This window comes from Trachypithecus francoisi, unplaced genomic scaffold, assembly GCF_009764315.1.
Source record: "Trachypithecus francoisi isolate TF-2019V2 unplaced genomic scaffold, Tfra_2.0 Lachesis_group19, whole genome shotgun sequence".
Classification (NCBI taxonomy): Eukaryota; Metazoa; Chordata; class Mammalia; order Primates; family Cercopithecidae; genus Trachypithecus; species Trachypithecus francoisi.
In genome coordinates, this window is record NW_022681464.1 from 43,178,254 (window position 1) to 43,204,855 (window position 26,602).

General features: G+C 47.5%; 1 protein-coding gene, 1 long non-coding RNA gene and 1 pseudogene across 13 annotated transcripts in view; all 3 read left to right on the plus strand.

The window, feature by feature from the left end:
- PTPRM (protein tyrosine phosphatase receptor type M) overlaps positions 1 to 12,100 on the plus strand; it is an 864,300-nt gene extending 852,200 nt beyond the window's left edge. For 7 of the 12 annotated variants that reach the window (XM_033178310.1, XM_033178305.1, XM_033178307.1 and 4 more), the window contains one exon: positions 11,353 to 11,907. In XM_033178310.1, the coding sequence (XP_033034201.1) occupies positions 11,353 to 11,406 (54 nt within the window). In that variant the 3' untranslated portion in view covers positions 11,407 to 11,907. Of the gene's footprint in view, positions 1 to 11,352 lie in introns of all 12 variants that reach the window. The other 5 variants (XM_033178302.1, XM_033178303.1, XM_033178306.1 and 2 more) reach the window with 1 other exon arrangement.
- LOC117064132 lies at positions 5,791 to 10,509 on the plus strand. The gene is made up of 2 exons (XR_004429276.1): positions 5,791 to 9,893; positions 9,930 to 10,509. It is a non-coding gene; the product is annotated as an uncharacterized LOC117064132 (long non-coding RNA).
- Positions 12,101 to 17,043: 4,943 nt separating the features above from the next.
- LOC117063870 lies at positions 17,044 to 18,808 on the plus strand (annotated as a pseudogene).
- Positions 18,809 to 26,602: the final 7,794 nt, after the last annotated feature.

Sequence of the window (26,602 nt, forward strand, 5' to 3'; positions counted from 1 at the left end):
GAGACTTTGTCTCCAGCTCATTCGAAATACGGAAATAGCTGAAACTCACAAGTGAGCATCCTTATTAACTTCCCTTCCTGGCAGTGCCTTCCACGTGGCTAAGCACTTAGTCTTCACAGAGAAGAAATAATCATAGTACGTGAAATGCCAGATTTTCAAATTATATATTTTATAAATAGCTTAATCGCCTAATATTTATCAAAGCTGTGAATTTTAGTTTGACATCCAGAATATTGCATTTAATTAGGGTGGCCATATCTGAGAAAAGGATTAAAGGAGATGAGAAACAGAGGACAATGTGCAATTATTTTCTTAAGAGTATTTTATGGAATCTCTTTTTATGTGGAGCAGTTGAAATGCCAACCACTGTGACTCTAGAATAGTTTAAAGGAAGAAGCTTTTAGATTAGGTTTTTGCACTTCTCTGTGAGCGGAGGAAGGATCTGAAGGAAACAGCAGGACTAATCCAAGGTTGGAAAATGGCTTGGGGGCAGGAGAGGGAGAAAGAGGTGGCCGATGCGACAAGCTCCAAAGCCAGTGTTCCCAGGTCCACGGCGTCACAGCACTGGAGTTAATGTTAAAAATTAAAATAAAGGGACTTAAGAGGGAGTTGAGAGTCAAGCTGAATTGGAGAAAGTAGCGGTGGTCCCCATGCAGTTTAAGAAGTCATAACAGCAGTGCCACGGGCTGGCTAATAGTAGTGACCAATGACAACGAGCTCCCAAACGTGTCCCGCTCAGCACGAACCACTCTCCAGGGCATCCGCTTTGCCCAGATACATGTCTCGTGCCTGAGGAGCTGCTCCATTTCCAAGAAGCATGGCTGCTGGTCGGGGAATTGGGCACACCTGCTTGGCCCCATCAGCTGTTAGCACGTTGGCTTCTAGAAGGGGCAGAAAGGACCGTGCTCCCCAGACTCCTGCTCCTCTCCTCCCCACCCTACAGGGAGCCCATGGAAACCCAAATTCTAGTCTCAACTCTGCTACTACTTCTAGTGAGGTGACCCCAACACATTCGTCTTGTCATTTAGGTGTTCTTAAGCAAATCACTTAACTCCTCTAGGTTTTAGTTTTGTAAACTAGGGATACCATTAGCTCATTGAGGTACCCAGCATGCAGAGAGATGTGAAAGTGTTTTGGAAATTGCAAAGGGGAGAGGTGGTTGTAGAGAGTGTAGGAGTCTGCCAGGCGCGATGCTGTCAGTGGCCTGGCAGAAGGGCTCTAAGTGCCCTGGACAGAGTAACAGATTTCCTGTGGGTTGTTGAAAGGCTGGTGTGGGGCTTCACTAGGACCATCTCCCTCCCTGCATCACCGCCTGAATGGTAAAGAGTTCTACCACCATGGAATTCCCAGTCTTCCAGGATGGAGGCCGTTGAGCAAAGAGTGGCCATGCTGTCGGTGGAGGCCTGAGTTTGGGCCGGCAGAGGATAGAAACAAATGCGTGAATGAACTATTCTGACTGTGGCTTCGTGCACTAGTTAACCTCACTAATTCAGGGTCAGGTATGCAGCCTGGAGACTCTGGCTGGTACTTGGGCACAGCTGACCTTGATCAAAAAAAAGTCACTTCCTTCTCACTGCAGCCTGAATTAAGCAGATCATTAGAAACAGGCCCTTGCAGGCCTTTCCTCTAATGGCTCCGGCCGCAGCTTTCATCACTCACCAGGTTTTATGGGCAGGAGCGACGGGGCTTTTACCGAAGCAGTGGTGCATGCTAGAGGACGGGGGTGATTTTTCATGAAATAAATGGGGGCTTAGGTGGCTGAACCAGAAGGGAGCTTGCGGTCCCAGCCCACGATTCTATAATAACTTAGGACTTTGTGTAGTTATGTGTGACCCTAATGGAGAAGATGGGATTTCTGGGTGCCCAGACCAAAGGTCAGCACCAGTTGGAGGATAAGGTCAGGGTCTGAGAAATGTAGGAAAGTTTCGCAATTTCCGGAGAAAACTGTGTGACATCTGTCACGGTGGCTGTTAGGGTATTAGATAATATCAGGTGACAGAGGAAAAAAGTCACCGTGCTCTTTGCAGTGGGTTTGAAGCTTCCAGAACTGAATAGGACCTGTTGTCATTTGGTTTTGCCTGTACCTACGACTTCTGTCCTGTACCTACGACTTCTGTTCTGTACCTACGACTTCTGTCCTGTACCTACGACTTCTGTTTGGTTTGATGTTGATACGTGTGCATGTTGGCTGAGATAATTAAATTAGCTTAGGTCAGGGTGATGAAGTCTGGTACAGTTTTATTGGGCATCACAGACCATCTGAGGCCCGAGTGTGTCCTAAGCACAAAATGTTGCGCCAGCAGCTGAAAAGGGCAGTGTCCTGAGTCTACTTAGCTGCGTCTTCGGAGGATGACGAGCACGCGCCAGACAGCCCTGGGGGCACTTCCAAGCATCTGTAGAGGCAGGCTGGGGTGCAATAGAGGGACCCTCACCCTGGCACCACCAGGTCTTATATATCACATGTGCGGCTGCATCCCTCATGGTCCCTTCCATTCAGAACAGGCAAATGCTGCCGCTCTATCCTCCCTGCCAGGGCAGGTGAGCGCACAGAGGGACGCTGTGCCTCTCACCATCTCTCTTTGCAGCTCTGATTTTTCTAAATTGCTTCTGAGTGGGAAGATTCATTGGTGCATGCTGAAGCTTGGCACTCTCCAGGGAGATCCCGAAAGCCTAAAGATGTATTTCTGCACAGTTTTAGCTTTGGGGGCTCTGGAGAAAAGCCAGTGGATTGCCAGGAGGCAAAATAGTTTCTAATACAAGACTAGATTTTTTTTTTGTATCCAGCAGGGGCAGCTGCATTTTTCCTGAACCCTTTTTTCGCCCTGCTCCTAAGTGATCCATCTCTTCAACCAGCCTCAAGTCCCCATCAAAGAACTGGGTCCCAGGAGGGTGGACAAGGACAGCACAGCCTGCGATTTCCCACGACTCGCCTAGTTAGATTCAGAATGGGTCCTGGCACCTGAGCTCCTTTGAAGCCACTCCGGCTGCAGGAAAGCGGCCGCTTCGCGACGGCAGCTCCCTTCTCACTTTTGCCTTCTTTAATGGCTTTTGAAGTTCCCAGGCTCTGTTTTAACATAGAAATGGTCTTTGAGGGCAGATCTTGCCTAGAGAAACATAGTATCTCCTGCGAGGTGGTGGGAACTTTGGAAGACTCCGCTGCACAGCCTAGTGCACTGCCCAGGAAATGAACAACTGGCAAATGCCTTGGGCAGGGCTGACAAAGCTGCCTCTGCAGGTGATTACACACTTTAATGTGGAGCGCAGTGGTGTGATCATAGCTCAAACCCCTGGGCTCAAGCCATGCTCCCACCTCAGCCTCCCAAGTAGCTGGGACTAAAGGGGCATGCCACCATGCCTGACTGGTATTTTATTTTTATGTCTTTAGAGATGGAGTCTTCCTATGTTTCCCAGGCTGGTCTCAAACTCCTGGCCAGAAGCAGTCCTCCTGCCTCAGCCTCTCAAAATTCTGGGATTACAGGCATGAGCCACGGTGCCTGGCCTGGCATCTTATCTTAGTTCCATGCCATTCTGCATGTATTTCTCAGCCTCTGTTCTATGTGCAGCATCACTGGGCATGATGCAAGAGAAGTAGAAGATATGGTATCTCCCACATGGAGCTTAGAACTCACTGGAGATGCAGAAGTCTTCCCTGAACCTCAGTTTTCTCATCTGTAAAGTGGGAATAAGAATATTAAGCCTGGCCAAGCGCGGTGGCTCGTGCCTGTAATCCCAGCACTTAGGGGGGCTAAAGTGGGCGGATCACCTGAGATCAGGAGTTTGAGACCAGCCTGGCCAACCAACATGGTGAAACCTCGTCTTTACTAAAAATATAAAAATTAGCCGGGGCGTAGTGGCAGGCACCTGTAAACCCAGATATTTGGGAGGCTGAGGCGGGAGAATCACTTGAACTCAGAGGCAGAGGTTGCAGTGAGCTGAGATCGCACCATTGCACTCCAGCCTGGATGACAGAGCAATACTCCTGCTCAAAAAAAAAAAAAGGAATATTAATTCAGTCACAAAAGGCCACATATTCTGTGATTCCTTGTCTGTGAAATGTTCAAAGCAGACAAATCCCTGAGACAGAAAGTAGAGTAGTGGTTGCTGAGGGCTGGGGGAGAGGGGGATGGGGTGACCGCCAATAGGCGCAGGGTTTCTCTCTGAGGCGATGGGAATGTTTCATACTTAGATGGTGTACAACTCTAAATATACTGAAAACCACTGAACTGTGTTAAAATACAAAATTACAACACATTTAATTTGAAGATCTAATGGGCTTGTATGAGTGACCCTAGAATCAGGCAAGGTGTCATTCTGTCCAATAGAACGAGTGCTCCAAGGAGCTGAGCAGAGGCTGCTTTCTAGGCAGAAAAGGGCTTGGGAAGGCAAAGGCAGGGAACACAACGCAGACTGGTTGTTGCAAACTTCCTTCCATCACAGGATTAAAACAGAGGGGCTTCTTTATCATGGCAGCGCAGGAACACCGGGCTGCTTCTGACTGGTTTCTGCGCTTCTCCTGACGTTCAGAAAGGTGCCCTGTTTCAAAGTTCAGTTGGATAGCGGCGTGGCACCTCACACGAGGAACTCCATTCCGGTTTGGTCTAGTCTGTCAGGGCCCCATCCAAACAGTGGCCTCCCATGAATTTTATTTAACAACTGTATCCCTTAAAGGGGCCAATTTTATGGTATGTGAATTGTATCTCAACAAAGCTGTTGTTTTTTAAAAAGTAACATCAGAAACAACAAAAAAGAATACTGTTCGTAGAAGGCTACCGGGCTTTTCTGTTTAGGGAACTCGTCCGGAGAGTTACCTTGTTACACTCAGTCATCTTCACAAAAGCCAGGGGAGGTGCTGCCGCTGCACCCCTTTTACAAAGAAGTCCAGCATTTCGTCATTCGTGCAAGCCAAATCCGGACCCCAGTCCCTCCTCCCAGCTCCAAGCCTGCTGATGTTCAGCCACCCCAAAAGGAGCCCCCCAACCTGTCTCCCAGCCTGGAGGCTGGACACCAGCGGGGCTCTCGGGGTTCACGATGGGTGGAAAAGGCCAGGGAAGCAAACTGACCACTAAAAACCATTAGCATTAGACGCAAATTCCAAATACAGTGTAGCTGGATGTGCAGTCCCACCCCACCTGGGAGTCTGAAAGGGAGGGGCCGTAGGAAGGTGATGGTCATAACCCCTCCCTGGGTTGATTTGTTACTGAGTTGCCGGGAGAAATCCAGGAGAAAGGGTGGTAAAGCGGTGCGTGCTCTCGCACCGGGAGAAAGAGGGCACAGGTAAGCGTAGGGGACTTGGGAACAGGGCAGAGCGCAATCAGTGTGTGTGCTAGCTTCATCTCAGACCAGGTGTAACGGGAACAGCCCCGTCCACCCCCACGTGCCTTGTAAGATTCAGAAAAGAACGTGTCCTTCCTGGTTCTCAAGCCTGGCTGCCCATTGAAGTCACCTGGGAGCTTCAGAACGCGTCTCATCCCTGGGCCCACCCGGAGAGTGATTCGATTGGTCAGAGGCCTGGCTCAGCAGCCGAGTGTTAAAAGACCTCGGGAGTCTCTCGTGCAGCCTAGCTTAAGAACCGTGTCTGCTCTAGACGCGCTTTCAGCCCAGGCTGCGCATGAGAATCCGCCCCTCCGCCTGCCACTCCCGGGGGAGCTTTCAGAAATACCAGTGCCACAGCCCACTTCAGCCAGAGGCTCTGGGATGGAGCACCCGCCAGGCAGGATGGACGTGCCACAGGGCTGAGAAAGTTGGTTTGGAGGGTCCCCGGGCCTTTCCCTTCCCTGCAGTGCCACAGCTCGCTGCCCCTCCCCCTCCATCCCACTTACTCCGGAGCCAGCCCCATCCCGATCTGCGCATGTGCTGTGCAGGTCCAAGTTGCCCTCTCCGTAACTGAGAGCTGACCCTGCAGACTCAGCCTCACCTCCCCTTCAGTAAGCCAGCAGTGGACTCACCTACAAAATGCAATGTGGTGTGGGGCCTACAGCTCTCCCCCTTGTACCACCACCTGGTGTGTATAGGCTGTCCCTCAGTAGCTCTCGCTGTGAAGCTTGCAGCCAGTTTAACAGGCTGTGCACGTGTGTGTGCACATGTTGGCGTGGTGAGTGCAGGAGCTGGGTGGGAATCAGAGGTGAGCTAGGATCCCCCATCCACACTCCAGGCACCTCGAATCCACCCACAGTCAGTCTTCCTGCACTCTTGAGGAAGGTTTGTAATAATTTTTGCTAATACCCCATTCCCTCTCCCTACCCCAGATTCCACTTGCCCAGTCCGCGCCCTACACTCAGCACCAGCCGAGCGCCTGGCTCACAGGAGTTGCCCAGTGAGCATTTGCTGAGTAACTGAGCATTCTTCTCTGCAGCCAGACCCGATTCCAACCTGAGCCACCCTTTGCTGTCCTCTCCAACCTAGGAGAGGTTGTGGCTGTGCTCAGCAGGGCCTCAATAAGGAACTGGGCATGGATTCTGCAGGGGGCTTTGGTGAAGAAAGTTCTACCTGTGTATTTTACAGATAGAGTTGAAAGGAATGAGCCATTCATCATTCCAGGGGTGTGCTGCTGTCTCGCTGAGCAGGGATGTGAATTTATTGGTCTCCTTGGCACAGAGTGACTGGCCACAGCCTGTCTGGGAACACTGGACTGCAGGATCCCACCACGGTAATAGGGCCCACCCCACCCTCCTGGCAGAGCATCACTCAGAAGAATTTTTCCAGCCCAAAGTATCTGTCAGTACAGGGTCCAGCCAAAATCGTGGAGCTTGCCTTACTTTCAAAAGCAACCAGGTCAGCGGTGGAGGCTATTCTTGCTGAATCTTTGGAGGCCATTGACGTGCTGTTCGAAGTGCCCATGCTGGCCACCAGCCTGAGTTCCTTAGACACAGGGAGCCTGCGCAGACGACGACAGGGCTCAGGCCCCTGATGGAGGCCCCCAACGTCGCCCACTGGTGTGCTGGCCTCGTGGTGCCCTCACCAAGCGAGCCAGTGGCTTTTAACAGCCAACCTCAATTTCCAGCTCCCTTGCAGATTTTGCTTTCTCCCACTCATAGGTCCAGGAAGTCTGATCAGGAGCCAGGCCAGTGTCAGGGGCCTTGGTGAGGAATAGCAGCAGGTCGCCCTGGTTATGGTCTGACCCAAGGATGTGAGGAGGACCAGACCAGGCTCCCACCTGAGTCCCTACTCAGGGCACCTCCTCATGCCTGAAGCCAGCTAATGTCGCCCACATTGGAGCACTCAGGACCAAGGCATAAACGTTCCTTTTTCCCCTGCAGCACAGGAATGGCTCATGTGGCTTAATTATACTGTTCAAAAGCAAGTGAGCTGTGAGAGGAAACTGCAGAAGACAGGCCTGTACCTGGTGATCAAATGTAATCAATTTCCAGTGTCGGAAGATTCAGGCATTTATCTAGGTGCTGGGGGGAGGGGGCACAGCGATTGATGGTCTTCCTTCTCCTTCCCCTTATTTTTCTGATTCAGAAACCAGTCATCACAGAATCTATGGGGACTGGCCGCTTGCTCAGGAAGGATAAGGTGGGAGAAGGAGAATTCGTTTTGAAAATTACAGTCATGCCTGAGACGGGGCAGCTTCGGTGACTTCCAAGCAGCAGCTCCTTCAAAGCGAAGCCCAAAATCCCTCCTGAGTTTCCAGCCTGTGTTGTGGCCTAAGGGCCACAGCCACGTCTCCCCACTAGGTGCATTTTAATGTTAAAAGGATGGCTCTGAGTAGGCACTGAAATGAATTGAACAATTAGGCTTGTGTAAAATCATTTTTATGCGGGAAGGGATTGGACCGTGTAGATTTCCATTACAAAAAAAAATTGTTCCTGTGATTCACAAAAGCGGAGAAATGACAGGATCTCTTCATAGCCAACATGTCAGCCTGGTGATCTGACAACGTGGACTTTTGGAATTTTGAAATTCAAATTATCTCTTTTAAATATTTTGAAAATAAAAGTATCAAATTCTGAAATAATAAATACTAGAATATGAATCAGAAATCTGATTTGCCTAGGGCAAGTAATAATGTTTTCCAGTTAAAAAGTTAAAAAAAAACTTCTATCTTTATTGGCATTTCATTGTGTATGGAAAAAGTGGTCTGTTTAAGGGAAATGACAGGCTAGTAAAATATTTGTTATTTGCACCAGGAGATAATTTAAGGAACACCTTCTTGTGTGTCATCAGACTTACTTTAAAGGCAAATCAAGTCCTAAAGTTCTAAATTGAGAAAGCTGGAAGGGAATCTTAAGTGTGATCCAACCCCCTGTTTTATGACCAGAGGGGAACAGAGTAGCCAGGATCTCGGGGTTGGTTAGTAGGACCTGAGGCTCCTGGTCAGTGTGGAGTACCATGACTCTTTAGAAAGCAGAGAACAACTGGATTCATGTTTCCTATGTCAGAGTCTGCCCAGTTCCAGTCCACCTGAGCCCTTGATGGACATTAAAGGTAGGATTCACATCATGGAATAAGCATTGTTCTACCAGCGATTTTTTTAATAAGGCTTTATTGGAATATAATATGTATACCATAACGTTTCCACTTTTAGATGGAAACAATAGACACTGGGAACTCCAAAAGCAGGGAGGAGAGGTTGAAAAATTACCTGTTGGGTATAACATTCAGTTGTAGTCAGTTTCCAGTGTTTTGCGTTCCTGCCAGCTGTGTCATGCACTATGAACATTCATTTAAGTCAGTTTCCAGTGTTCTGCATTCCTGCCAGCTGTGTCATGCACTATGAACATTCATTTAGGGGGTGAATACCCTAGAAGCTCACTCCCCACCATCACGTGTATAATACCCGTGTAACAAAGAAGCACATGTACCCCAAATAAAAAAAAAATCCCCTTTTGAAGTATGTCATTCACTGGTTTTCAGTATATTCACAGAGTTATGCAACCATCGCCACAATCCAAATGTTTAACATTTCCACCACCCCTTAGTCCCCTCAAAGAAATCCTAGACCTACTTGCAGCCACTCCTCGTTACTCACGTCCAGGCTCTGGCAACCACCCGTCGGCTTCCGGTCTTTATAGATGTGCGTATGCTGGGCGTTTCATGGAAAAGGAGTGTGTGCCCTTTCAAATCTGATTTCTTTCACTCAGCAGATTCATCCATGCTTCAGTTCATCCACATTGTAGCATGCATCAGTACTTCATTCCTTTTCATAGCCAAGTAATATTCCACTTTATGGCTATTCTGCATTTTATTGATGTACATTTGAGTTGTTTACCCTTGTTGGCTGTTGGGAATAATGCTCTGTGAACATTTGTTTACAAAGTTTTTGCGTAGTCATACGTTTTCAGTTTCCTCAGTTGTATACCTAGTAGTAGAATTGCTAGGTCATATGGGAATTCTGTGTTTAACCTTTTGAGGAGCTGTCAGACGGTTTTCCAAAGTGGCTGCGTCATTTGACATTCCCTCCAGCTGTGTATGAGGGTTTGCTTTCTCCACGCTCTCGCTAACACCTGTGATTTTCTTGCCACTGACATTAATCTCCTGGCACTGTCAGTGATTGAAATGATCTCCTTGTTCTCTGTCTTTGCCTCTGGATCGTGACCTCCCAGAGGACTGACTGTGTCATAAAACCCCCAGTCTCTAGCAGTACATGTGTATTGAGTTGGATCATGTGCTGCTTGTCTTCATGTGTACATGCGGCCAACTTTGACTCTCCACTGTGTCAGTTCTGAGCTAGAGACTGTTACATTATACAAAGAGGGATAAACTATGGCCCTTGTTCTGAAATAAATAGGTTGGACTACTAGGGTATTTACAGAACAGTGTAGGTGAAGAAAAGGAAATTTCAGTGAGAAATTAGGAGGCACTTAAGAAATACTGGACATTTTCAATTAATTTGGCAAAATGAAAAATAATAGATGCATTTCCTTGGTTGTGGCTGTGATGGGTAGAGACTGGTGCTGAACCTCGCTCGCACGTGTGGAAGCAGACAGTGGTGCTGAACCTCGCTCGCACGTGTGGAAGCTTGTCTCCTCCAGAAGCAGAAGAGAGCCTTCCAGTTGCTGAGGCCTCTCCGGGGCCAGGCTCCTGCCAGGTGGCAGGCAGAGGCTGCCTCAAGCCCTGTGTCCCTCTGCTGGGTTCAGAGCCCACTCCCAGGCTTGGTTCTGTCAGCACACTCCATGCATACAGGTGCAGAATGCTCTCCCTGGCCACCCGAGACCACACCTCAGCCAGGACCTTGTGCAGGGCTTGCTCGGGCCAAGGTACGTGATCCAGGAAAGCTGAACTCAAGAAAAATGAATCCAGTGCTGGGTGTGGTGGCTGATGCTGATAGTCCCAGCTAATCAGGAGGCTGAGGTGGGAGGATTGCCTGAGCCCAGGAGTTCGAGGCTGCGATGAGCCATGATTGTGCCACTGCACTCCAGCTTGGGTGACAAAGGGCCCTGTTTCTTTAAAAAAAAAGAAAGAAAGAAAGCTAGGAGGGAGAAATGAATTCCCTGCCTGATGAAGAACTGGTCTGGGGTCCCAGAGGATCTCGAACATTTCCCCTTCTGTACCTTTCCTCGTCCTGTTACCTCTGCCTGGAATGCCTGTTTTAAGTAACCGGTGAGGATGGCCATATACTAGATCCAAACTAGGCACTTTGAGAGTGAAAGAGGATTATGCCAAGACAACAGGCAGAAGCCAGGACCGTCCAGGGCAAACCAAGGCTGCTTCCACACTCCGTGCATCAGTTCCATCCTCTGGGGAGGGTGCTGTCCACCTACTTCCCACTGCCATCTTCCCTAAGAAGAGCTGCCCTCCCCTGAGCCCCCTGCACATGATAGGGACCGTTCCACCTCATGTGTTGTCATTGGGTGACCTGTCTCCTCCTCCTCACTGGATCATGGACTTCTCAAAATCAGGGACCAGGTCAAGGGGCTTGGTATTCAGGAGGTGCTGATGAAATTCTCATGAGATTGAGGAATTCCTACAGACTGAAAGTCAAAGGTAAAACTGGATCACGCGTGAGGCCTCGTCTAGGTACCAAGGGCCTTGTGAGAGATGGCATGAAGGCATTTCCTCAAGCACTCGTTACCTTTTCCTCTATCCCTGACCCTCCTGCACGAAGCTCAGTATGTTGATATCCTGGAAATCACGTGTGTGGACAAACATATTTAGAGTTGCCAGTGTCCAGAACCTTCCGGGAATTCTAGCCAGCACAGGTAGCAAAATACCTTTCACCCAGCATTGTGGGGAGCATCTCCAAACAGTGAATGCCTCTGGAGTTCAGAACCGTGACTTTCTGATTCGTTGCTAATTCAAATGTTTCCCAGGTTGATGTCTTCCCATTAAGACCCTACTCTACAGTAATTGCTTTACTAGGAACAGCGCTGAGATATTCTTGAGCTGACACTTTCCCCTCCTGTTTTCCAGGATCAGTACAAGTTCTGCTACGAGGTGGCCCTGGAATACTTGAATTCTGGCTGATGGCGTAACCAGCTCTGCAGACAATCCCTTTCATACCACAAAGCCAAGACGCTCCATGGTATTTGTGCAGAAGAGATGAAGACTTCTCAATATGCTTATTTTGCTTTGCATAATTGGCTCTTTTGAAGAGCCCAGGAAAGTGTTTCTAAAACTGCTTGCACTGCCCAATCCCAGTAATGCTGCTGCCTGACAGAAACACACACAGCCACAGTCGCCAGATCCTGTACTCCTTGCCACCGGCTTCCTAGAGCAGCGTAGACATCTGGTAAACTGAAGAGCACAACTATATTCTTATGAAGGAATTTGTACCTTTGGGGTATTATTTTGTGGCCCGTGACCCTCGTTATTGTTACAGCTGAGTGTATGTTTTTGTTCTGTGGAGAATGCTGTCTGGCATTATGATAATATATTATTTTAGGTAATATTTGTACTTTAACATGTTGCATAATATATGCTTATGTAGCTTTCCGGACTAACAGATAAATGTGTAATGAACAAAGACATGTTGTATGAGTCGTCGTTTCTATCAGATTTGTATTGTTTCCAAGGGAAAAGCTTGGGGGAGGACTCAGTTCACAAAATGCGAAATTCGACGATCGGATTCATGGACCTAGAGCTTTTCCAAGTGTTTATATTGTAAATATTTTTGATTTCATCAAATTATTTATTCATTAAAAGAAATTTTTGTGAAGCACAGTGAGTGACAGTCATTTTTCTTAAGGCCTGGAAACGATTTTCTGTATGATGTTACTTTATGTGAATTCTCAACTCAATAAATGATGACCCGTAAGCAGCCGTAGCGTGTTCCTGGTGTCCCAGCGCACAGGCGGTGGAGGCCGCACCCGTCACGCCAGCGCACAGGGGAGAGAGCGCGGCCGGGGCCTCTTTGTCGGAGCAGGTAGAGTAGAGTTTTTTGAGAGAGTGTTCATCAGTGAGAGCACTGGGCCCGTCACAGTGGCCTACCCTGGTGCCGAGCATCAGTGAGAGCACTGGGCCCGTCACAGCGGCCTGCCCTGGTGCTGAGGAGGCTCAGCCATGAACCTGCACCGTAGGGCATGAGCCGTGACCCTGTGGGGCAGCCAGGCCAGGGGCCATGGCGGGGACTTGCTAACTGGAGCATCCTCTTCCTTTCTCGGTTTCCCCTCAGTCTGCAGGGGATAATATCTCTCTTCTCTATGCCTCAGGCCAACCTAAGACTTGCTGAGAGAACAGTTTTTAAAGGGTTAGGAAATCAGAGTGCATTTAAGGACACCGAGCTGAACAAGTTCCCACCAGAAGGGAAAGATGGCCACACAGGGAGAGATCAGCAGGGCTCCTGCTCCGCGCCACCCCGGCTCTGGCCGCTGGCACAGAAGGCAGGTGCACGGTGGCCTTGCAGCTTGCCTTTAGCTTGGGTTTTAGGCTGTGTTAATGATTGCCAAGAGCTGACGGAGACGAAGCTCTGTTGAACACCTCTTGTGAGCCAGACACCATGCAGAGCACCTTCCCATGTGGTAGCGTATGCTCCCAAAACACGAGCCAGGTACGACTACGAAACCCACCTGACAGGTGAAGAAACTCAAGCTAGAAAAGACTGAATCACCTGTCCAAAGTCACACTGGCTGGCAAGTGCCAGAAGCCTCCAGAGCCCATGGGAGGTGGAGGGGCAGCACCCTCACTGCGGCAGAGGAGCAGAGTCCACTAGTGCCAAGACAGGGACTGGCCTGCCACCCCCTGTTGAAAGTGGAGAGGCTGGAGGGCACTGTTCCTGCCTGCTCTGGGGATCTTGGTGAGCAAAGACTTCAAGGGCAGAGGTTGCCCTCCAAGAGGACTGACCTGGACATCTGCATGTTAGACCTTTACTGCTTCTCTGTACCCTGAGCAATCGATATGCCCCGATTGGTGTAAGTTTCTCTAGACCCCTCCTTTCAACTGGGTGGGTGGAACTCTGTCCCCTAGGAAGAGCTGGCTGCAGCAGACCTTCGAGTCTGTGCTCAATGCCTCACACGCAGACTCCTCCTGGAGGATGGCCCCTCGCCATCCCACCCAGTTCTCTTTGCTAAGCTCCTAAAAGACTAGCAGGCTGCTATTTTTGTCCCTCTTCCAAATGATTTCTCTAGGATATAGGAATAGGGATGAAGACACATGGATTGCTGTACCCTTTGTGGGTGAGTTTCGCCCTGACCAGGGGAGTGTGGTGAAGCCCTTGGCCCTCCCTGATGGTGGCACGGCTCTGGGCTCCAGTCCCTCAGCCTGGGCAAAAAGACAGCTCATCTGAGCATGGCGAGGAAGTGATCTGAGATGCACGAGTCTAATGACCCAGCCAGTTCCCAGTCGTTCCCTGCGTCATCATACCCCGGTCTCACATTGGAGCCGCTTGTTTTCAATCTCTTGGATTTGTATCTTTCCTTCACTTATTTCACCTTTTAATGGAAATAGTGACAGAAAAAAAGGCACAGGCATTGGTGGCTTTTTCAGCTTTCCCACGAGGCCTCGCAGCGTGATTGAGACCTGTTATTTCCAGCACACAGAGAAAGTTTCTGCCCCTCGCAAGCAAGAGAAGCCATCCTCTTGGCTGAGAGTCCTTCCCTGTCTTCTCGCAGTGCTCTGGCTTCCCCTCTGTTGTGGCATCCGGAACCCCCACACACTTCAAAGCCTGTGACTGCTCTGGCATCTGATGGTCCTGCCTCCGACTGCCTGGCACAGTCCTCCTCAACGTCAACTTCACAGCAGCCCCTCATGATGCTTTTGTAACATGTCAGCACAGCGAGACTGAGGTGCGTTTCCAGAATTCCGTTCTCTGGATATTTCCAGGTGGCGTGTGCTGCAGGGGTCATTTGGTAAAGACATAGAGGCAGAAGGGAAACAGGAGCCGTGTTGTTTCTACACTCAGAAGGTAGAGCAGCTGTGGGCCCCACAGGTGAATAACAACGGTGTGAACTACCCCAGCTCTCTCCTAAGGGCCCTCCCACCTCTGCTCACTGGGTCAAAACTCATGCCTGCATTATTAGGTTTCGTTAAGGTATCCTACTGCCAGGACTAACATGTGCATTAGTTACCTTCTGCTGAATAACAAATTGTCCCCACAGTTGGAAACTTAACAATGAACATTTATTATCTCACACCATTTCTGTGGGTCAGAAGTTCAGAAATGATTTAGTTGGATGATACTGGCTCAAAGATCGCTCATGAGGTGGCCATCAGAATGGGTCAGGGCCGCAGTCATCTGAGAGCTTGACTGGAGCTGAAAATCAGCTTCTAAGGTAGCTCACTCACCGGCCTGGCAAAGTGTGACTGGCTGTTGATGGGAGGCCTCTGTTTCCCCTGATGTGGGCCTGTCCACAGCTGCTTAACTGTCCCCACAGCATAATACTGGCTTCTCCCAGGGGTTCAGAAAGGAACAAGGCAGAAGCCACAATTTCTGATACGATCTAGCCTTGGAAATCATATACTGTCATTGCCATAATATCCTATAGTTTCAAAAGTCAGTCCTATTCACTATGGGAGGGGACTGCACAAATACCAGGGCATGGGGATCACTGGAGCCATCTGGGAGGTTGACCACAACCTGCTGGCCAGCTTCGGACCTTCCACATCAGCCAGCACCTCAGCATCTGCAGGCTGGTTGGCTGGAGCATAGCAAATCTCATCCCTGGAACATCTGGCTTGCCAGCCAAAGCTCCTCCCAGATACCATCCCCTCTGTCCTGCTGTGCATTTTCATCCTGCCACCTTCTACTGCGGACAGCGCTCCAAGTCTTTTGTAGTATGCCCTAAGGAAACTTTATTCCATTGTAAATAAACTTGATTAACACAGGCTTGACTAACGAGGCTCTCTTTCCCTAAACTCCATGGAAATGCTCCCTCTGAAACTTTCTCAAATAGAAGTAAGTCATTCTTTCATGTCTCAAAGATTTAATCAATTTCAACAACCACCCTCATACTCCACTTGAGCTGATGGCCACACCCTACAGCCAGCCTGTCCCCTTGAACTGCCTGACCTCTGAAATCTTGAATAAACATGCCAAATTCTGACTCCAACCTCTTCAACTGCTAGCTTTCTCTTTGCCTTATTCTTTTATTCTTGTTCTTGGTATCTATGAAAACCCCTAGTCCAATCCTAAGTGCTGCACCCTTTCTTACCTTTTCCACAGAACAACCCAAGCTCCATGATGTATCACTTCAACCAGTTTTGCTAACACGCTCTCATGCCCTTGACCTTCATGCTTCTATAATATCCACTCTACAAATGGTTAATTTTAGAGAAACTCTTCCAGGACTTTTAATCTCAGACAAACTAGGGTAACGAAAACCAATTTACCCTCCTAAGTATAAGAAATAACTGGGAAATATATATATTTTAAAATGGTGTGCAAGATACTGGACATCAGGCAATGGAGGATAACGATCTCCAGGAAACGGGAAACAAATTGGGTGACTCCTAGGATTGCCCAGCTTATGGCCTGAGAGAACTTCTAGAACACGGGTGCCGGGAGGTGGGGGATCCAGGTGGAGCCACATGGTTTCTCCTGTTTGAGGAGATAGGGCTGAAAGTCAAAAGGGCCAAAGTGGCGAACATCTGCAGGGCAGAGTGTGAGACACTGAGTTACGTAGAGAAAGAGTTCTAAAGATCTCGGAGTGTCCCGCTCAAGTCTTTAGCTAAGTACTGATCACAACAAGCTTGTAAGGACATTACAAAGAAAAAAAAAAAAAAGATTAGAAGGAACAATATTCAGAGTTCACACAGGCCAGAATAGTTCCAACGACCCAAATTGAACTTCAAGAGATGAAAACTACAAAGCCTGAGAGATGTAGCAAGTGTAACTATGTTGTGGACTATACTAACCGTCTGTTTCCTAATACAGCCTGAGGTGGCCTGGGTCCAACAGGAACTAGGCCTGACACTCCCCAAATGCTTCCAGAAGGGGACGCTCTGGAGGTGACACCTCAGGCCAGGGTGCCCATGCCATACTCACCTTGCTCTCAGTCCTGCCTGCTTCTCTCCACCTCACACCTTTGCTCACCAGACCACCACGGGGGATCACCTGGCCACACACAGCAGCCTCCTGCCCGCAAAACTCAACACGAGCCCAGGGGCTTTGAAAACTTGAACACCAGATTGCATCACTGGATCCCAAACCTGCTGATGGCTCCCGAGGGCTCTGGGAACATTCAAACTCCAAACTCCTCACCATGCCTGAGAGACCCTTCTGTGTCTCCAGCCTCGTCAGCCGGTTCCCCACTATGTTCTGGCTCCTACCCACCCGTGAGAGCCCCCTCAGCCACCACGCCAGGTCAGACTCCACTGGGATGAGTCCCTGCTCCTCATCCTCTTTGGTGACTTTTGCCTCCTCGTCCTTGTCATCTTCCCCATTGCCACCACTGTGGCAGCTTCGGCAGTGGTGCTGCTATCCAGCGGGGTGGCCCAGGCCACCAGCTTGGATAGCCCTGGTGCCCGGTGTGGCCTGTGTTGGTGGTGCCCACTGTGTCAGGCAGTGGCAGGGTGGTATCCATAGTCCTGTCCCAGCTCAGCTGCGTGTCCAGGCCCAGTGCTGGTACAGGAGGCAGCAGCAGTAGCCTAGGCAGCAGCAGGAAGCAGCCTCTGCTTGCCCCTCCCCTCTGCAACAGGCACACCAACTCGTATAAGGACAACAGCAATGATTTCCTATGCCCCGTCTGCTTTGATATGATTGAAGAGGCATACATGACAAAATGTGGCCACAGCTTTTGCTATAAGTATATTCATCAGAGTTTGGAGAACAATCATAGATGTAGCAAGTGTAACTATGTTGTGGACTATACTAACCATCTGTTTCCTAATTTGTTGGTGAATGAGCTCATTCTCAAACAGAAGCAAAGATCTAAGGAAAAGAGGTTCAAACTGGATCACTCAGTGAGTAGCACCAATGGCCACAGGTGGTGAATATCTCAAGATTTGTTGGCAACTGACCAAGATAACCTTGATTTGGCCAATATCAACCTCATGTTGGAGTTACTAGTGCAGAAGAAGAAACAACTGGAAGCAGAATCACATACAGCCCAACTTCAGAATCTTATACAATTCCTCAAGATTGCAAGAAGAAATAGGAGAGAACAACTGGGACAGTTCCAGAAGGAGCTAAGTGTTCTGGAAGAGGATATTAAAAGAGTGGAAGAAATGAGTGGCTTATACTCTCCTGTCAGTGAGGATAGCACAGAGCCTCAACTTGAAGCTCCTCCTGCATCCCGCAGTAGCGTGATGGATTCCACAGGATATAGCCAACATACAGGTTTCAGTGGCAGTTCTTAGACAAAGAAACAGCCTTGACATAACAGCACATTAGCATCAAAATGAAAATGGCCCACTGCTCATTTGGAAGACCTGGAGCAGTGTTACCTTTCTACAAGGATGTCTCACGTCTCAGATGATAGTCGAACTGCCAGCCAATTGGATGGATTTCAGAAATGCTTGTCCAAGGTTACTCAGGATAAATCAGTACAAACTTTAACCACATTATCATGCCCTGGTGATCTCTATAATGATTCCACGATAGTCTCTGGTATTGAATTTGACCAGGATTGTGACTATTTTGCAATTGCTGAGGTTACAATGAAGATTAAAGTCTATGAATATGGCACAGTCATCCAGGATGCAGTGGATATTCATTACCGTGTGAATGAAATGACCTCAATTCCAAAATCAGCTGTATCAGTTGGAGTAGTTACCATAAGAACCTGTTAGCTAGCAGTGATTATGAAGGCATTGTTATCCTATGGGATGGATTCACAGGACAGAGGTCAAAGGTCTAACAGGAGCATGAGAAGAGGTGTGGAAGTGTTTAATTTGATGGACCCTAAACTCCTGGCTTTGAGTTCTGATGATGTAAAAGTGAAGCTGTGATCTACCAGTCTAGACAACTCAGTAGCAAGCATTGCGGCAAAGGCGGATGTGTGCTGTGTTAAATTCAGCCTCTCTTCCAGATGCCATTTGGCTTTTGGCTGTGCGGATCACTCTGTCCACTACTATGATCTTCGTAACACTAAACAGCCAATCGTGGTGTTCAAAGGACACTGAAAAGCAGTCTCTTGTGCAAAGTTTGTGAGTGGTGAGGCTAACATGGTGGAATGTAGGGAAACTGTACTGCCCACATTCCTTCAAGGGTCATATCAATGAAAAAACCTTTGTAGGCCTTGCTTCCCATGGAGATTATATAGCTTGTGGAAGTGAGAACAACTCTCTCAACCTGTACTATAAAGGACTTTCTAAGACTTTGCTGACTTTTAAGTTTGATACAGTCAAAAGTGTTCTGGACAAAGGCCGAAAAGAAGATGATACAAATGAATTTGTTAGTGCCGCATGCTGGAGGGCACAACCACATGCAGAGTTCAATGTGCAGATTGCTGCTAACAGTGAGGGTACAATTAAGGTGCTAGAATTGGTATGAAGGGTTGACTCAAGTCCAATTGTGCTTGACCCTGCTGAAATACATCTGCAGCTGACAATGAGAGAAGAAACAGAAAATGTCATGCGATGTCTGTCCCCAAAGTCATTATGGGTTTTGGATTTGTTCTGAGTATTTTTTCTTTTTTTCCTCCTCTGTGACCTTTGGGACATGGGGAATACCCAGTGAACTCTCCACCATCAGCGTCACTCCACAGACATTGCTACTGATGGTGTTGTGGTTGTGGTTATCTAATTTTTGTGATAGGGAAACATTCTTTTACATAAAAATAAATAGCAAAAAAGTTTATTGAGCCACAAATAAATAAATGTATATATATTACTTTTTTCTTGTTTAAATATTTTTAAAAGATAATTTTTACATAAAACTAATGTATGTAGGTTATAACATACGCAGAAGTAAAAGGTTTAACAACAATAGCTGGGAGAGGAAAAAATGAAATATTCTGCTATAAGATTCTTCTACTATGCATGAAGTATAATATCACTAGAAGGTAGATAGTGATAGGTTTAAGAGGTACACATATACCCTAGAGCAACCACTCTAGCAAAGAGTTATGGTTACTAAGCCAACAAAAATGATTAAATGGAATCTAAAAGAGACTCACTTAATCCAAAAGAAGGCAGAAAAAGAGGGAAAATGGAATAAAGAACAGATGGGACAAACGGAAAACAAAGAGCAAGATGGTAGATTTAAACTTAACTATATCAATAATCCCGTTAAAATGTAAATGGGCTAAACACCCCAATTAAAAGTCAGAGACTGTCAGATTGAATAAAAAGAAAGATCCAACTATATGCTGCCTACCAGAAACCCACTTTAAACATTAAAAAAACAACAACCACAAATAAAGAAACACAGCCAGCTGCTTTCTTCAATACACCAAGCTGCTGAGAGCAGCAAGGAAAAAAAATTACACAGATGAGTATCTTTTTTTTTTTTTTCTTTTTTTTATGCTTAGCCTTCTTTTTATTTATTTATATATATATATATATATATAATATATATATATATTTTATTATTATACTTTAAGTTCTAGGGTACATGTGCATGACTTTTATATCATGTATAACTCCCCAATGCAATCCCTCCCTCCTCCCCCCTCCCCATGATAGGCCCCAGTGTGTGATGTTCCCCTTCCCGAGTCCAAGTGATCTCATTGTTCAGTTCCCACCTATGAGTGAGAACATGCGGTGTTTGGTTTTCTCTTCTTGTGATAGTTTGCTAAGAATGATGGTTTCCAGCTGCATCCATGTCCCTACAAAGGATGTATCTTATTGCCGCTGTAAATTCATGGTATCCATCTTTCCTTTTGCAGTCCTCGTGGCCAGTAATCTGAGGTTCCTCCACACTTAGGCTCCCTATGCTACAGCAATGGCTTTCTTCCCTACTCCACAGGAAAAATAAGCTATTCACCCTCACACCTGTTACGTTTCCACACCCATCCTCACCCCACTTTTGCAAAATTTGGAGAAACTAATCATTTCCCTCCTTCAACAGACAAGTCTTAAGAGCAGGAATGGTCTCTGAGGCCCGACAGGGACGGGAGGTGCAGGTTGCCTCCTCTCCCCCGGGAGGCCCTTCTCACTGCTTCTGCATTTCACACTCCATTTCCCCAGGGGCTTGATCAGAGCACCTCAGCACTCTCAGGCAACCTCCTAAATAGCTCATAGATCCATTCTGATCTCTCTAATTCCATCGGCAAGGTGCTTCCAAGCCCCATGTATTTGGTCTCTACCTGACCGGCAAACTCTTCTCCTAGTATTTGATCCTGTTCCTCCAATCCACCCACCGGTCTGCACGCAGACTGATCCTTTGGAAAGCCAAATGTGAGCCTGTCACTTATCCCTGCTTCCCACTGTCTGCCTTCCCATTGCCTCTGAGACAAACCTCTGGCTCTTCAGCCAGCCTCATGTGGCCAGTCACCTCATCCAGCCTCCCTGCTCCTAGGGGCCATAGTCCTCCTTCAGGTCCTCTGCTTCTCAGCTCTTTCTCATCTCAACACACTGGCATATGCTCTGCCCTCAGCCTTGAAAGCAACTCCACCCTCTCTCCATCTCCTCCCCATATCCGTCCTCCAGCTTTAGTGGCATGGCTCATTCCACAAACACAGGGGATGCAAGTTTCACTTTCAAAGTTTTCTTCTAGTCAACTCATATCTGACTCCAGCCCTATCATGCCAGGCTGGAGGAAAATTAGCTCTCCGTCTTTCCTGAGGCTTTTACTCTACGCTACCCTCCAAATTTTACAGAATCCTGGGGTCTCATGTGGGAAGCCCCCAGTGTCCAGTCAGTGTTCATCAGTCTGCCTCTGTCTGTGATTGCCTGGAAACCCCTGTCCAGTCCGTGTGGTCATGGGACCTGCAGGCTCCACTGTTTCCTGGAGCTGCCTGGACCACAGGACACTGGGGAAGGTGGGACAGCTGGGTGGCCAGAGCCCTGCCCTCTGTGCACACCACCCAGACAGCCTCTCTGGGGTCCTGCCACCTCCTGGGGTTGCAAGGACAGATGGCTGCATAGTTGGCTCATTCTCTCTCCACAGTCCTGAGACATTGTTTCTCTTTTGTGCAACTTCTCCTAGTCTCTCTCCCTCCCGCTTGGGGACACCTGTAACAACTACTTCCATGTGCTCTCCTCCCACCAGCAAAGGTCCTGGAAGCTAAGACTCAGAAAGCCTCACTTCCCACTTCCAGGGGGAAAGGGAAATGATAACAGGAAACACCAACTCAGAAAGGTATCCCGCCTCATTCCAGAGAGCCTTCCCTGACCCCACAGGCTACGCTCACTGATCTCTCTCAGGACTCTTCTCCCTCCTTTCTAACGCTCAGTGTCCCCGTATCCACATGTTCAATGTCTGAGTCACCCACCAGACTGGAAGCCTCACACGGTGCCTGCCACTTCGTGTTTATTAGCTCTGGTAGAATAAGTGGACGAAGGCAGGAGTCAACAAACAGTACACTTGCTAGCCCTTTGTATGCACAGGCAAAACCTATATACTTGGAGAATCTGTTCTGGGTTTTGACAAACTCTGAAACACCCAGAAAAAAAGAAATACTTGCTCTTTCTTGAGAAACTACTGTAAAGTCTAGGCTAGAAAGGAAAAAGGAATCGGACATTGGTCTTGGTCCTGATAGAAACAATTGTGGAAAGGCAAAGGAAAGTTACCTGTTTTAAAGGAAGGGAGCTTAAAATGCAGGCAAACATCAGACAACATGTCATTGTCACTTGTTTTTATTCTAGCTAATGGCGTTTAACTGGCTGCGGTGATACAGTGTCTCAGCCCCGGATGACACACCCTCTGTAAAGGGAAGTCTGAAGTGTGGGAGCAACCAGTGTGCAGTCTGTTGTGTCCCACATCACAATAACAACTCTTACCTCCTCTCCAGCGCTCGCGCTTAGGGGAGTGGTGGCGGTTTCAAACTAGGTCCACAGATTCTCTGCTGAACCTCCCTGCAAGAGGTGGAGCCTAATTCCCATCTTCTTGAATATGGGCTGACTGAGTGACTCAGTTGTAACAAGGAGGACAAAGTGGAATGAAGGTGTAGAATTCCAGGACGAGGTCATGAGAAGGCACAGTGGTGAATGCCCCTTTGGAGAAGCCCCACAGATGAGGAGCCGAGGCCTCTAACCAACAGCCAGCGAGGACCCACCAGTCATAGACTGAGTGGGAAGTGGATCCTCCAGCCCAGGCAATCCAGTGACCGGAGCCCCTGCCTACACCTTGACTGCAAGCCCACGAGAGACGCTGCACCGGAGCCACCCACCCAAACCATACTGACTCCCGGCTCTCCAAAACTGTGCAAGATCACTAATATTTGTTATTTTAAGCTGTGAAATGTTGAGGGTAATTCTGTACCTCTGACTTAGGCTCTAGTTCTGGCATCCATTAGGAGGTTCCAGAGAGAGGTACTTCAACCTGGAAACTTAAAGGTGTAGGTCAAAGTTCCTTATAGTCCAGGTTCTGGGAACTTCTCCCCATGGGGTGTTTTCCCAAGTGTGGTGCACAAGGTGACTGTAGATGGTGCAAAGATGAGCATTTATTTTCATAACACTTCTGAATTTCATTTACTATGGATTGGAAAAGTGCTGGTTTTCCACTTTGGAAAAGTGATGGATTTCTTAGTGTCTAAGGGGAATTTGTGCAGGGAAAGGAATACTCACTAGTAACCGTAATTTAAGCAATGTACCAATTATTAATCTTTGGAATTTATTAGATAATTAGCATTCTTTGAGATATTAAATAATCAACATTGCCCTAAATATTTATACTTACTTACAACTAATAAGTAAAAAATTATGAATTTAACAAAACAAATTTTCCCAATCAATAAAAACCTGGATTGCAAACTTAACCCAGCACTTTTAGGCATTTAATTAAAATCTCAATTCTAACATATTAACTTCCTTCAGTGTTCTAAGATCCTTCAAATGCAAACTGGTCCCACACACAAAAAATAGATTACAAAATTGATTAATACCCTTACTCCAAAAGCAGTTACGACAATGTGGATACCAAGGCTTTAATCAGTGTCCTTTTTTGATCCTCTTCTGCTTGTATATTTTCACGGTTGCATTCTTTCCATTGTCCTAAGATTTCAGTAACTATGAGTTCAGTAGCTCCTATTTTTCACCTTTCTGGAATTTCACAAATTTTACCACACTCCAAAGTAAGAGACTATTTTCTTGATCCCGCTGGGAGTTGGCAGGTCTCGTATGGGTGACCTGTTGATTTTTGGTCAGGACATGGTTATACAGACCAAGTAGATTCAAACCCGAGCTTGGTCATCAGGATGTTTCTTTTTATTACAAAGAAGCTGCACTGGTTATCCCCTGGGACTTCTGTGTTCCTGTCTTCCTTAATGATGGTAACTTTGGAGACGTGATGTCTTTCCCAGGAATGAAATGGTCTTTAAGTTTTGTATTTGACCTCTCCTTCTTGTCCAATAATTATGATTTATTATTCTGGTCTATTAGCATAATTAGAAGCTTATGGGCATACGTCTTATTAGTATCTTTTTATAATTAGTAGAATTATCCGGACGTTTCCTCCTTTGAGAAAAGATGAAGTAAGTGTGGAGTTGGCTCATTCTTCTTTTAAGGACATTTGACTGCTTCGTTCTGCAGGAACGCATATTTGACTACTCTTTAATTGGTTACTGTGTGAGAGCAGCAAGGCTGACCAACAGCTGGGGCACTTTCCATCCGCCATCCACACGTTCCTGTTCATGGCACCGTTCCTTTTTATGCTGCGATGATTTTAACTGACTCACCAATTTCCGGTCACTCTTTCCTGCTCATGCTGGTCCATCCATGTATCTGCTAAACAGACATGTGTTTACCAAAGAAACAAGACACCCATCGACAGCAGCACTTTTCCACTATTGAAAATAATAAGGATGAGGCATATTCTATTAAACTCACTGTTTCTTTAAATCACTCCATTTTTAATACTTAATATTACCTGTCCTGACATTCTTTTCTTGCCCCCAAATACACCTGCAGGCTGTACAGGAAGCATAGCGGCTTCTGTTTCTGGGGAGGCCTCAGGAAGCTTCCAATCATGGTGGAGCGAGGCATCTCCCATGGCAGGAGCAGAAGGAAGAGAGGTTGCAGGAGGTGCTGCACCCTGTTAAACAACCAGGTCTCGTGAGAACTCACGCACTATCACGAGACAGCACCAACGGCACAGTGCTAAACCATTCACGAAGGATCCACCCCCGGGATCCAACCACCTCCCACCAGGCCCCACCTCCCACGCGGGGATTACAGTTCCACATGAGGTTTGGTGGAGACACAGAACCAGATCCTATCAACCCTCAACAGTCTTTTTTTTCTTTTAGTTGGAGAATGGTGTTAGAGACCAAAATCTGGGTCCCAGGCACGTGTGTGAGCTGTGATGTTGGAAAAATGCTGTTTCTGATGTTGCTATTGGAACATTTACTCTAACAGAGTTGTCATTTCTTTTAAAATCGTGTCTTCACATTGACTTCTCTGAATTGGTGTATGATTATATTAGCAGGTCTCTCTAATAGCATGAGTCCACCAACCACCAAGACATTCTCTCTGGGACTGATGTGCCATAGAGATATAGTTTCCTTTTGAAATATATTATTTAACATCAAAAAGTGAGACGGTTAAAAAAATGCATTGCAAATAATAGTACAGGCAGTACTGGAATATGACAAGCAACTTGAGTGTGAACTGTGAATGAGCAAAGCTAAGCAACACCCGCAGGGCAAGCTCTGAACTTGCTGGCTGGTCTGGCCACCGGGGAGGCCCTCTCATGCCACATGGTGGATTGAGTTCCTGGGGATGCCACAGCAAAGCATCATAGGCTCGGGCTGGAAACAGCAGAAACGTATTGTCTCAGCTCTGAAGGCTGAGGTCCACAGTCAAGGTACAAGCAGTGCCTCACTCCCTTGAAACCTGTCGCGGAGACTTTTCTTTGCCTCCTCCGAGCTTCCGGTGTGGCTGGCCATCCTTGGAGTCCTTGGTTTGCAGTTGCAGCGCTTCAGTCTCTGCCTCTGTCTTCACACAGCCGTCTCCCCTGCATGTCTCTGTGTTTCTGTGTCTCTTCTCCTTTTATAGGACGCCAGTCATATTGGATTAAGGGCCCACCCTACTTCATCTTAACTAATTACATCTACACTGACCTTATTTCCAGATAAGGTCACATGTGCAGGCACTGGGGTGATGTCCTCAACATACCTTTTTAAGGAGCGAAATTCAACCCATAACCACAGGCCTGTTAGGACGCAGAGCTCAGCCTCGGCCAGATGCACATTCTAGGTCTGCCCATCACTCAAGGTCAGCAAGTGCAGAGGCTGCAGGTCTTGAGGTCAAAGACGCTCATCCTGGCTCTGTGTGGGCCCCAGGCTCATGCCACAGGCCACATGCCCGTCTTCAGCCTCTGGGTTGGACCACAGGGGCCACAGCTTTCTCTCCTTTTGGTCATCAGGGCAGAATCTCAACCTGAGGGTGGTTGGCTGATCAGAATTCTAACAGAGTAGACAGGTAGTTTGGAAGAAGAAACTTATTTCTACCTTAGAGTCTCGTCAACTATAAAATGAAGGTTTTAGGCTAATTCAGAGGTTTTCCAACTTCACTGTGAGGAGTGACCTCAGCGTCACATGCAGGAGAGTGGACACCAAGTTCCACGAGACGCTGCTTTCCGTTCTTTCTCTGTTTGTGCAACTGTCTACCTGTACCAAAATCAAGACTGGGTTCTTTGTGCATATTTACTCTCCTTAACTTTTTTTTTTTTTTTTTTGAGACAGAGTCTCACTCTGTCACCAAGGCTGGAGTGCAGTGGCGCGATCTCAGCTCACCACAACCTCCGCCTCCCAGGTTCAAGGGATTCTCCTGCCTCAGCCTCCCAAGTAGCTGGGATTATAGGCGGTCACCACCACACATGGCTATTTTTTGTATTTTTAGTAGAGACGGGGTTTCACCGTGTTGGCCAGTCTGGTCTCGAACTCCTGACCTCAGGTGATCTACCCACCTCGGCCTCCCAAAGTGTTGGGATTACAGGCGTGAGCCACAGCGCCCAGCCTACTCTCCTTAACTTTTAAATAAGCCCATGATATATGTATGCTCTCTCCACTTTTTAGAGCAAAACAGACTCAGAATAATTTTTCCAGGTCACTTGAATGTTGCCTGACTGAGGTTCATTCGGTCGTCAGTGTGTGTTTTGCATTTTATTTGGCAGCAATGAGCAAAATGGTCTCAGTTCCCACCCTCGGGGAATGAACAATCTAGTTGGGGGAGAAATTTTAAA